Here is a 13,261-nt window from a genome sequence, read left to right as displayed (position 1 = left end):
GTGTGTCTACAGGTTCGTCTGTTCTGGGCACTGAGGACGATCTGGCCGTGTCTCTCCGCTTCATGAACTTCGGGGCAAGTCCTCCATCTTCAGATGACAGCACGCTTGACTCTGGCTTGTCCAGTTTTGTAGAAAACCCGCAGTATTTCTGTGGCATCATCAAAGACAAAGACATGTGTGAGTCTCACAATCCCATGATAGCACTAAGTTTTCAGTATCCTGATTCAATTTGTACTAAATTACAGTGATTATTTACTTGTATTTTGCAGGTGTCCAAAACATTAAAAGAAAAGACATTATTTTGAAGTGGGAACTGGGTGAAGGAGCTTTTGGCAAGGTTTACCTAGCAGAATGTGCCAACCTTTGTCCTGACACTGACAAGATGCTTGTTGCTATCAAGGTATGATCATGCTTTAGTTTATCATGGCTTCTTTGGTTAGGGTTATTTCACGATACACTACTTCTTTTAACAACAAAAGGTATGTTTTACAACTAAAATATTTAAAGGAGTAGTTCACTTTTTAAAAAAACTTTTGCTGATAATTTACTCACCCCCATGTCATCCAAGATGTCCATGTCTTTCTTTCTTCAGTCGAAAAGGAATTAAGGTTTTTGATGAAAACATCCCAGCATTTTTCTCCATATAATGGACAATGGGAACCAAACTGTTCAAGGTCCAAAAGATAGTTTCAGTGTAAACTGTTCAAAGGGCTTTAAACGATTTCAGACGATGAATGATGACATGAAAAAAGATTCGTTCATTTTGATAAACGAGTTCGAACAGGAGAGTCACGAACGCGCATCACAGAACAGAGCAAGGCGAGCATTTGAACTTATAAAACTTAAACTTTGTTATTTTTTTTAAAATGAGCGATCGTTTTGCTTGATAAGACCCTTATTCATCGTCTGAAATTGTTTAAAGCCCTTTAAACAGTTTGCAGTTTGCACTGAAATGGTCATTTGGATCTTGAACCGTTTGGTTACCATTGAAGTCCATTATATGGAGAAAAATCCTGGAATGTTTTGATCAAAAACCTTAATTTCTTTTCGACTGAAGAAATAATAACATGGATATCTTGGATGACATGGGGGTGAGTAAATTATCAGCAAAAGTTTTTTTCTTTAAAGTGAACTACTCCTTTTAACTCCATGGCAGCTGTATGCATTTATACATATTTGAACAAGAACAATGGCAAGCAATGCAAAACATTACTGATTGGTTAGTAATTTTCAACCAATTCCTCCTGATTCGTCTAAGACTATCACCAGTTTTCACAATGTATGTTAACAAGTCAGATAACTAGCTAGTTATTGTTATTGGTAACTAAAACCATTTTAGTTTTAACAAAACAAAAAAAATCAATAAATAATACTAAAATAATACTGTTGCAAAACATTAAACCAGAGTTGAGCTCTATTCAAAATTTAATTGAACTGCAACTGGATGAAGAATTGGAATTTGAATGTCAGGAAGTAGCATTAAAACTTAAAAATTACAAATGCAATTTTCATTAAAAAAATAAACTGCGCAGAATGCATTACCTTTGTTGAAAGTATTCAGATACTTTTTTGGACCACCGTATGTGATTGTCTTCATGTGTAGACCTTGAAAGTTGCCAGCGAGTCCACCCGACAGGACTTCCAGCGCGAGGCCGAGCTGCTCACGGTGCTACAGCATGAACACATAGTGCGGTTCTACGGTGTGTGTACAGACGGAGAACCTCTGGCCATGGTGTTTGAGTACATGCGACACGGAGACCTCAACCGCTTTCTAAGGTCAGTCAAATAACCACCAGCCACTCACAGCGAATTAACTACAGTGCCAACAATGTGGTGTAGCGGTCAGAAACTGGCTAGCTGAAAGAGTCTTTAGAGACAGAGCCTCTATCCACATTTGCTGTGTTAGGGCAACCTTAAAAACACACAAACGTGTTTCTTTGGACAGATTTAGCCAAAAGCATCTAGGACATTACTTGGGACATTTACCTTTTTGCTCACCAGCCACTGAGGCTTGTGGTTTTCCGAAGTTACTAGCCACTCAGCATTTTCACTGGCCACAATTTTGGGAAAAACTGCCATATAGATATTTTGCTGTCACTTTAAGACCTGTCGCACGGATCTATTATACTCTTACACATCTGTTTTCTTTCTCAAATGTTTACATTCATTCAAAAAAAATGACTGACTGTGTTTACGTGAATACTCGCCAAGCATTTCTTTTACATTATTATGTATGTGTTAGATTTTTTTAAGTGCAATAAACAGCGAAAAAGAACTCAATTTAGTTCTGAGAGACGGCATACCAGGGGGCGAGAGCACAAAATCTGCTGGAATGAGAAAATTATGTGAAGTTCAAGCCCTGTAACACCGACAACTTTCATCTGGATTAAAATAAAATGAGTGAATGGAGGCGGGTTTGTGCGTTAACTCACTATCGGAGAGACGAGAGAGAGAGAAAGCTCAGCTGGTCACATGCATCTATTCTGTGGGTATCAAAAAATCGACTTATTTGACATTTGACGACACTAAAGGTTCCAATTGAAAAAAATGTATACAGTATTTTTATACAATTCAACCCATCAAAGTGGCTAGTAGGAGTGACACGCCACTGAAATACACCCACATTTGGTGTGTGTTAATGTCAAGCCCTGCTTGGGAAAAATAGGACGGCAGCTGCACACGACCCAAGAAAGTTTAGTATATCCTCTCAAGAGTTAACAGTTAAAAATCTGGCATGCTAGTCATCTTTCTGCATTTTGTTTTGGGCGTTACATCAAATTCAAGGCCTTTTATTTACCATATTTCCATCTACATCTACTGAAACTCAATGCCCAAACTGAGTAGAAGAGCGATGGAGCCCAAGCTTTGTGATGCTCTAGTCTTAATTAAGATGTAAAGTTCACTGAAGTATGAGGAGGCTGACGGGGGACTGACTGACCATATGTCCAGCACAGCTGAGTCTCGGTGCGTAAAGATCCAGTCTGTTTGCCAGGTGGTTGCTGGGGCCAGATTGGGAGTGGGGACAAGTGAATGTTTGAGGGGGAGATGGAAATCGCATTTTCACGTGCATGGATGTGGCTCCAGTCTCGGTTGCAGCTGCCCCATCCTGCCACCTGCCTGCTAACTAATAGGGATTACATACTAAACATCAGAGCAGAAAAGAAGGCAAGCGAGTGGCAGAGAGTTTGCATGCGTATATTAGGATGAATGGAGACCGTGGTTTGCTCATTGAGTCTTGACACGCAAGGCAATCGTGCTTGTGCTCTCATTTAGCAGATGTTTTTTCAAATCTAATGTAACTTACAGTACACTTACTAGTACTCAAAACGTGGCGTTATAAACAACTTTTAACCAATACACCCTTAAAAACAAAGGTTCCAAAAGGTTTTCACTGTGATGCCATAGAAGAACCATTTTTGGCTCCCTAATACCTATCAGTAAACAGTTCTTTAAAGTTTTTTTTTATTAGTGTGAAAAATATTTTAAGGATCATATCTTTAATGACCTTTATCCACTATAAAAGAACCTTTTGTGCAATGGAAAGGTTCCACGCATGTCAAAGATTCTTCATGGAACCAGAACCATCAATGCCAATAAAGGGCCTGAATTTTTCAGTGTAGGATGCTTGTGTTCAGAATGGAGTACTAGCATACTGCCTTATTTTTAAAGTAGCATGTGAAACAATACATACAATCAATGTATAGTAATAAAAAGTAGCATGCTTGTTGTCACGTTGCTAGTAAGCGTCATCCAGTTATATTGTTAATACGGTACACAATTTGTTGACTTTTCATTCAATTTTGCTCAAAGATGTCAGTTTGATTAAATAATGTGCCAAGATTATGGTTGTTGTCACTTCCAGTTAATTTATTATGGTGGAAATAAAGTGCTGCGGGAACGACTCCAAAAACCTGGAAATAAGTTAGCACAATTGCACTTCCAGTTCCATCATCCAGAATATTTTTGAATGGATTTTTTTGTTAAATGGCTGAAATAAGGTCTGTGGTTAACACAGGTTCATGTTTTATTCAATGACATAAAATACATCAATAATGCCCCGCACAATTTTTTGGAAAAAGGCTATCAAGTGGCTTATAGAGGGACTATAGAGGTTGTAAGGGACACGTTTATAATCACTCTTGCAAACTATTCTAACTCAACATGTTGTTTTTAAATGAATATTGAAAGAGTTGTCAGAAGCAACCGTGTAGTTAATTGATAGCCTTTAGTTTTCACATCTGCCGATTGCGTTTTGGCTTCAAAATTCAAAAAGTTGAGCTGATTATCCTGATGAAAACAAACTTCTGTTGGTCACAGAGCTTATTTTCTGCTATAATCCAAAAGCCAATTTAAACAGATCTTTAGCATTTTTGTTGAAGGAACCAGGTTAATGCTATAATCTCATTCTCAGACATGACGTCCACAGACCAGTGGCTGATTTTTTAAAGTAGTCATCTGATTGGTTGAATTCTATAGGATGTCGCGTTCTTTAACGGTCCATTCTTTTGCCGTGATGCCAAACCCCCTCATGGAAGGAGAAAGCTGTCGTGTTTACAACTGTGACAATGAGCGTTTATCAGGGTCAACTAAATGCTGGATTTTCAAAAGTATGCGAAGTATGTAAAGTTTGCGTCATTGACTCCTTAAAATATGTCCAAGATTTTACATTTCGCAGAACAAAACAAACTGCGAATGGTTGCGTTACATGTCAGTCAAACATTCTCTTGGGCGGCCCTTGGCCAATGAAAGTGCAGACTGTGTGAGACTAGGGTCACGATAACTTGTCTGGCCTGCAAAAATGTCAATTTTGCAGCACTCTGTGGAGGATCAAGCAGAGTGCATTGCATTGTGGGATACAGTATTCCACATACACTCTTATAAATGGTTCTTTTTGGCATCTATGATTCCAAGATCCATAAAACCTTTACATTGCACAAAATTCTTAGTGTAAAAAGGTTCTTCACACCGAGAACCGCTCACTGAAAGGTTCTTTCTGGAACCAAAAATGGTTCTTCAATGGCATCACTGCAAAAACACCATTTTGGAGAGTGTAGTGTGCTTTTTAATGTATACTAAACACCTAGAACAATTTAGTAGGGCAATCGATGCATGTAGAAAATTCACATAACATAAAACACATCCGAAATCTCTTTTCTCAGGTTACTGTTTTTAGGCAGCTGTTATATAATGTGTGTGTCGTGTTTGTACAGGGCTCACGGTCCAGATGCTCGTATCTTGGACGAGATGAAGGTTCCTCTGATGGGTCAGCTGACTCTTCCTCAGATGCTCCACATCGCAGCTCAGATCGCCTCGGGCATGGTGTACCTCGCTTCCCTTCATTTTGTCCACAGAGACCTGGCCACCAGGAACTGTTTGGTTGGAGAAGGGCTGGTGGTGAAGATCGGGGACTTCGGGATGTCGAGAGACATTTACAGCACTGATTACTACAGGGTAAAACGTTTCATTGCAATATCAATGACCAAAAACTATAAAAACTCACAGATCATTGGTGGGAAATATCCACAGTACGTTCATATTGAGATATTGAGAGACATTCATATGTGCAAATTTGATGACAATTTGACAAATTATAGACGTTTGAGAAACATTTTTGACACAAACCGGAAAAACATTTGAGAGTCTAAAGAGATTGGGATTTTGCTCTTTCCTTTTATGTTTTTGTATATTTACCAGATGTTAGATGTTTGATTGTAATTTGTTCGCGTCCTCAGGTCGGTGGGAGGACGATGTTGCCCATTCGCTGGATGCCGCCAGAAAGCATCATGTACAGGAAGTTCACCACGGAGAGTGACATCTGGAGCTTTGGAGTGGTCCTTTGGGAAATCTTCACCTACGGCAAACAACCGTGGTATCAGCTATCCAACAGTGAGGTACAGTGCCACATTTAATGTCAACCGTTTATGGCTGCATAATTGTACCCATTTAAATGTCAAACGTATTCGTTGTTGAGCGTTTAAATTGTGCGTTGAGCGTTGTTGAGCGTTTTGTTTCAAAGACAAAAAAAAAAAGATTTGAAAGGAAAAGTTTACCTAAAAATTACAATTCTGTCATCATTTACCCTTAAATTGTTCCGCTCAAGTGTACAGAAATGTAGCAATAGTGGTTCCGATTAATGATTCTTGGTATTTTTAAGGATAAAAATAGTAAACAATACTATTTTGCATATTTTATGTTCAGTAAGTTTGTTCTTTTCGCGAATTTGATAGTTGTGTGCAATACGGATGCATTAAATTGACCAAAAGTGACAGTCAAGACCTTCATGTGGCAGTAAATGACTCCTGTAATGTTTACCTGCGATGACAGAAGTGATTTAGGCTGTCTGATGGCATCAGTGCTGGTCAAAGCAAACGGACAGAGCTTCTCCCAACCTTCATCGGGATGTGAACATCCATTTTGGACTGGACCAGACTGTGCTCTTAAGCACTTATGAACGAGAAGATCAATAGATTTTTTTCGGTTCCAGAGTGATCCATACCTTTCAGATTAGGCACCAAAAAGTGGACTCTGGTGTGACCACAACTGCACTATTACGCTGGAGAAGCCTCTCTTCTTTCAACAGAGAGGTAGATCACTTTCCCGCCGACTCGATTTTAATCCGATTAAACCTCATCTTCGCCTTGGGCCGACGTTGTTTAACCTCGTTAACCTAATCCTTCCCGAGCCATGATGGACACAGCTAATTATCAGGAGCCTAATTATACGGGACAGAGACGGATCGTTGGTGACTTTCCATCTGCGAGGAAAGAGGGTGCCAGACTTTCAGAGGGGTCAATGTGAATTTTTGTTAATTTATTGCAATGATTGAAAGCCCATTTCAGAGTGATGTTGTGTGGTGCTGACAGTCTCTTCACCTCATTTGATTAAGAGGCAATGCTATAAGGGCTTGAAGTCATTGGCGTTTTAAATAGCCACCAGGAATAGCCATGGAGAAAAGAAAGTGATTTTACAGCTGCTGCCTGTAGAAAATAGAGTAAAAAGGGGTCATATCATGAGAAATCAAATTTTCTTTGATTTCTTTTCATTGAAATACATGTGTACATAATGTACTACGAACACATACTGTAGCTATTAGAACTGAAAAATTCCTCCACACTAAATAAGAGCATTATTGACACAAAGCCACAGAAACGGGCCGTTCTGAACACCTGAATACGTTTTTACATGACTGCCCACATTTACATGTCAACAATCTCTATTCTATATATAAAGACGATGTTTATGTTGGAATTTTAAAGGTAAAGCTGCGAAAAAGACAAGTTTAAATCAAAAGGTAGAAAATAGTTATTACTATAAATGTTTTTTTTTTTTGTGAAGACTTCTATGAACTTCTATGGGTGACCTCAGGAAATAATAAAATAATTAACAAAAATTAAAAAAATATTATAATTACAGTTTTTCATAATTATATATAAATGTATGCTATGTGTGTGTGGGTGTGTGTGCTTTTAAAGGGGTCATTAAATACATAATAATAACATTTATATTATAAATCTCTTTTCTCTGGTAATGCAAATATAATAATAATACATATAAATAATTATTCAATTATAATTGTAATATTTTAGTGACATATATACATTTTTTTTAATTATTGATAATTACAATATTAATGTTATAATAATGTTAACGTCAAAGATGGCGGTTGTATGCACATGCCCCGCCCCTCCCGCTGGAAAGCCAATCGTCTGCTTTTAACAGTCAAGCTGGGAAACATTCAAGCCTATCGTCTGGTTCCACTGACGCATGCGCACAGTTGATGTCTACGACAGTGGAGACGAGAACCCTTGCGCATGTAAACGTATAACCTGTGGGGAAAAGGCCGTTTTAAACCTTATTTGATAAGTTATCAAACTTTTTCAGTGATTTTTCTCATATTTTACTGCTGTTTCTATACATACATGCAATTTTTATGTCCCGGTGACCAGTGGAAGTGCAGTTCTGACTCTCTGCCCATTCATTTAGATAGGAGCCTGGTCTTGTTAGTCTGAAATAGCCGCCCGGAGGCGTTGCCAAGATGGCGGCCGAGTGGCATGACTAGCCTAAAAGGACTTTGATTATAGGCATAATACATTAAATACTAAAAATATTGGATAATACCCTGCAGATTAAAATGCGACTATAACCATCTTTGATCTCATTGTAAATATGAAATATTTGCCCTCTCTCCAGGCCATTGAGTGCATCACGCAGGGACGAGAGCTTGAACGGCCACGTACCTGCCCAAAGGAAGTGCACCTCCTCATGCAGGGCTGCTGGCAGAGAGAACCCCAGCAGAGGCTCGTCATCAAGGACATCTACAACCGCCTCGTGGCCCTCGTCAAGAGCCCGCCGGTCTACCTGGACATCCTGGAGTAGCAGCACACGGAGAAGACATGCTTCTGACGGCTGGTTGTTTGGGCTGAGGAGGAAAGTCAACGGTGGGTTGAGGACAGGCAGAATTCACAAACTGTCTCAGATGTGCAAGAACATTTGGTGATGTATACGTTTAATCCACCAAACATGTACGATTGTGTCCATGTGTTTAAATTTGAAATGGACAGTGGATACTTTGAAGATGCATTAATGGAAATTGCTCATGGATCTTCATGACTCAACCCTGAAGAGACACTAGATTTTCTATATAGGGATACTGTTGTCAAGGTCTTGTAATTAAAGTTCATTAAAGGTGAAGTGTGTCATTTTCAGATTAATATTCAGAGACATTTTAAGGCTTATTTCCTCAATAAATGTAAAAAGGGTTGCTCTGTTTATTTGAGCATTCCGACCAGTCTGACCCAACAACAGTTCCTTAACCAATGGCGTGAGTTTGGGGGAGGGACTAACTGTTTTGTCTGACCAATGGGAGACGTGTAAAGTGAAAACCAGGGCCTGTATTACAGAAATATTCTGAAGGCCCGTACACACCGGGACGAATATCAGCGCGCATTATTCGTCAGCGTTATTCAACGTGTTTTTTTGTGCTCACACCCAAGTGATTTTCGCGGACGATGAGCCGAATGAACGTGCAAATTCATTCCCTGACATTAGATGGCGCCCATTTGCTCTGCAAAACCACTTATCACTTCTCTTTCATCAAGATGTTTTGTAGTCGACTAGTCGCAGTTGCGTTTGTCACATAGTTCTTTATGTTCTAACACCAACGAGAACAGCAGCTCTACATTCATCTTGCCTCGCATCTTCCTCGTCTTATTTCTTCCTGGCAGTGTAGACCATGATGTCTGGTGTGGACCATAGACAGGTGTAGACAGCGACGCTACTTGGCGAAGATCTTGTTCTCCGTTACGAATGTGTGCTCGGCAAGACCGTTTTGTGTTTGAGCGCCCCCAAGTTGTGTTTTACTGTAACTTCAGAAGCTCCAAACACGCGAGCAAAAGTGGCAATCTCATTGGTCTGATAGTTTTTGACGTGGCGTTTTAAAAAAAAAAGTTCCACGCGTTTTCCATGTCGGTGTGCACACTCACATTAGCGCCCATTGTTCAGTCATGAGGCGTTAAACGTCGGCGAATATTGCGTGCAAAATTCGTCCCGGTGTGAACAGGCCTTGACTTGGTAAACACAATGTTTTCAAATCTTAAGTCAAGAATAAAGATAGGAAGTTTCTGTAATATAACTCCAGGTATTATTTTAGCATTTGCTGCTTCAATGGCACATACATTACATACTTCACCTTTAACCATCATGTGCAGTTTCTAAATAATGTGCCCCCAAAACAAAGACTCTTTAGTTGATTTCCACGTTGTGCCAAGCTGACTGCATTTCTTTTCAATGTCTTGCGATTATGAATATATTACATCAACATGTTATGCGTGATCTTCACATGCATGTATTGTACATCTCTCAATGTTTAACAGCAACTTCCTGTTATGGCTCGGGAGTTCTGCTTTATTTCCTACATCAGAAGCATCAGCAAGGCCAGCAACTACACAACAACAGTGGAAACACACAAGGCTGTGTACGGACATACTGCATACTATTTTTTTTTATCCGAAACAGTATGTTTTATGGAACTGTAAAATTTTCAAACAATAGTTTGTCACATTAATCGCATGCTTTCGGCAAGACACTACAGGTGAATATGGTCATTGTAAACAATAGATATCTAATTCTTTCCCTAGTTTATTAAGGGGCCGTTTACATGACATCGTTTTCTACTAAAAAATATGTTGTAAAAAATATAAAATAATAAAAAAATATGTTGTTTTCCGTTCATTTACACAACAGTAGCGTTTTGGCGGCCTGAAAACGCAAGCTTTCACGTTTTCAAGGTTTTTGAAAATGATACAGTCAGCGTAAACTACAAAATCGTGAATTTGTGAACGGTGACATCATGTGCACACGCATTCTATAGACCATTTCACAAGATGTAAACAACACTGGTCCAGAAGCACTTCCTGTTTCAGTTTGTAGCTGTTTTCTTTATTTCACATGTAAAGAAAACATCTTAAAGATGTTATTTAACTTTTTGATTCAGTTTTACATGTTCTGTTGGTTGTATTTTATCCCAGCTTTTATGTAGTGTTAAAAAACTGAAACAGGAAGTGCTTCTGGACCGGTGTTGTTTACATCTTGTGAAATGGTCTATAGGGGTATAGTGTTTCTTACACAGTGACATCGCCAACTACTGGCCTGGCAGCAGAATACACCGTTTTTTTTAATCATTTTCGTGAATCCGTGTTAACGGGATTGTTTTGACAACGTTGTCGTCTGTATAAGGGAAAAAGCAAAGGAAAAACATTTCAGTTTTTTGTACATTGTCAGGTAAACATACCCAAAAGACAATTGTTTTGCATCACCAGTTTTATGAAATGTTATGCTTTCCAAAACAGAAATAAGAACATTTGATAAAGCCAAGTTCAAAATTGTTTCATTTTGTTGATTTGAGTTAAAGGTTTTTACAGAAGGGATATCTTTTAAATAACTCAATAAATCCGATAATACTGTCAACAGCTAGAAAAAAAAGTCATATAATGAAATTATATGAACAAATCATTTGTAAAAATCATTCAGACTATTGATAGGAATAAAACTGCAAAGTTTGGTGGATGTAGCGCAACTCAAGTGGAGTTTGCAGTAAAGAGATGTATTTGTAATTGAAATCTAAAAATAGATAAAGTATCATAAAAATAAACACTTAAATGTAATTTTTTTAATGTTTTCTTTACACTTATGAGAGGAAAAATAGCCCAAAATCTTAACTGAAAACCCAATCTCACAGGGAAACGTAACTATTTTACAAAGTGGTGATTTTGTACAATGTGAAGCATACGAAAATGTATGATTTTCATCTCCCTTAACCCTACCCATAAACCCAAGCGCCACTGTGGCGTCAGCAGATCATACGAAAACATACAAATGAGATTGTACCAATTCATACAAATTAGCCACCAATTCGCCAAAACATAAAATAGTTACGAATCGCCATGAGGTTGTGTTGAAATTGACCAGAGCTTGGAAAAATACTGATATTGTCTGTAGTATCTTGCCTTAATTATTATTTTTTTTTTATATAACATTTTGTGTTATAATAACTATAACACCTGCTTTCCATGAGCATTTTCATTCATCTCTATGGCTCAGCCAGAGCATGCAGGCCTGGAAGTACACGACATGCATCTTCTCTCATGTGCCGTCAGTCATGGCCTTGTATTTTGAGCTGTAATGCCATGTGACTAACATCTATTGAAGCTGCAGACACCATAAGAGCTGTATGCTAGTATGCAATTCCAAACACAGCCAGAATCCGAGCATGATTATGGTGCAAGGGCATAGATCAGTCAATCAATCAATCAATCAAATATTAATTTATCATACAGCATGTTTATCTACAGTGGTCACTGTTTACCATTTTATTATTAGGTGCATCTTTTTTACTCACTGGCTGTGCCTCTTGTACATAATCTAGTGACTGAATTACATTATTTACTTTTATTGATTTTCTATTTTTATTAAACCTAATCTTACCTAGTGTTTTAAATATTTCACAAATACAAGTCTATACTTCAATGCCTGGTTATTAATCAGAATACAGAACATTTTCAAAGGATGAAAGTCAAGATAAATATTCCTTTAACATCAATAACAGTCAGAGAGCATCAGCATCTGTCAGACATACCATCATTTGTTTCATTGTACAAATATATATATGTGACAATTTGGATAGACTTTGTTTTTGACTTCGTTGATGGACAATGTACAGTAGCTGTATTAAACTCGATTTTATTCTAATATGTCAATCGCATTATTTATCTCACATTATTGCAGCATGATTTTCACATTAGGCTCTTTATTCATACAAATGCAAATTTAGTCGATACTAGCCATATCTGTCCGCAAACATAGACTTCTATTGTTTTTATGTAAAACTTATTTTACATTTGACGCTTATTTTACATTCAACATCTCATTCAGTTCTGGAAATGAACTGAATAATTTGTTTAAATTATAAAACCAAGAAATGTTATGATGTAAAATAAAGAAATATGTGAGATTCTGCTCTATTTTAGGTTGCTTATTAAATCAATTGGGTTTTACAATAAGGTTTTATTTGTTAACTATATATTAACATGAATTACCAATGAAAAATAAACATTTATTTATACGTTTTTTTTTTTTGCATGTAAACTAACATGAACAACTCAATTTTTAATAAAGTTTCACTAATTTTTACTAACAAAGATGAATAAATGCTTTAAAAAATCTATTGTTCATTGTTAGTTCATGCTAGCTAGCTAGTCTAATGCATGAACTTATGTTAACAAATGATACCTTGTTGTAAAAGTGTTACCCAAATTTGTAACATTAATCCTTTGTATAAAAGTTCTGATTTTGTGAGATAATTGAGAGTGCAAATAACATGGCAGAGGTGATGAGATATAAAGAGGATCTTTACAGAAACCAACAGATGGAAAGAAGAGATGCTGGAAGAAGGTGACAGATGGAGGTGAAGTTGAAACCTCAGTACTAATGCAGATTACAACACAGATACGTCCACGGACATACTGTACCATAGCCTGAAAGGGGCAATGGTTTCATTCAATTAAATCTGTAAACATTTGACAACACGTCAGCTATTCACGAATGCTGTGCTGAACAAATATCTGGGTGGTTTTGTAAGAAAGCCAAACACTTATCACAGTACATCTGTATGAAGGGGGGGAAACCTAGGCCTATCGCTTCCACACATTTATTTTGCCTCAGCTCAGACTCTAGAGAACTGTAATGCATTCTGGGTAATGGTATC

General features: G+C 37.8%; 1 protein-coding gene across 5 annotated transcripts in view; it reads left to right on the top strand.

Moving 5' to 3' along the window:
* The window catches only part of ntrk1 (neurotrophic tyrosine kinase, receptor, type 1), a 41,474-nt gene extending 29,226 nt beyond the window's left edge, over positions 1–12,248 (top strand). For 4 of the 5 annotated variants that reach the window (XM_039684466.2, XM_039684465.2, XM_039684467.2 and 1 more), the window contains 6 exons: positions 13–177; positions 270–400; positions 1,604–1,776; positions 5,211–5,451; positions 5,733–5,891; positions 8,191–12,248. In XM_039684466.2, coding sequence (XP_039540400.2) covers positions 13–177; positions 270–400; positions 1,604–1,776; positions 5,211–5,451; positions 5,733–5,891; positions 8,191–8,376 — 1,055 coding nt within the window. In that variant the 3' untranslated portion in view covers positions 8,377–12,248. The remainder of the gene's footprint in view (positions 1–12; positions 178–269; positions 401–1,603; positions 1,777–5,210; positions 5,452–5,732; positions 5,892–8,190) is intronic. The other variant, XR_005624545.2, reaches the window with a different exon arrangement.
* Positions 12,249–13,261: the final 1,013 nt, after the last annotated feature.

The sequence above is a fragment of the Pimephales promelas genome, chromosome 12, assembly GCF_988280905.1.
Source record: "Pimephales promelas chromosome 12, fPimPro1.hap1.1, whole genome shotgun sequence".
NCBI classification, from domain to species: Eukaryota; Metazoa; Chordata; class Actinopteri; order Cypriniformes; family Leuciscidae; genus Pimephales; species Pimephales promelas.
Note: the sequence above shows the minus strand (reverse complement) of the source record. Positions and strands in the feature narration are given on the sequence as shown.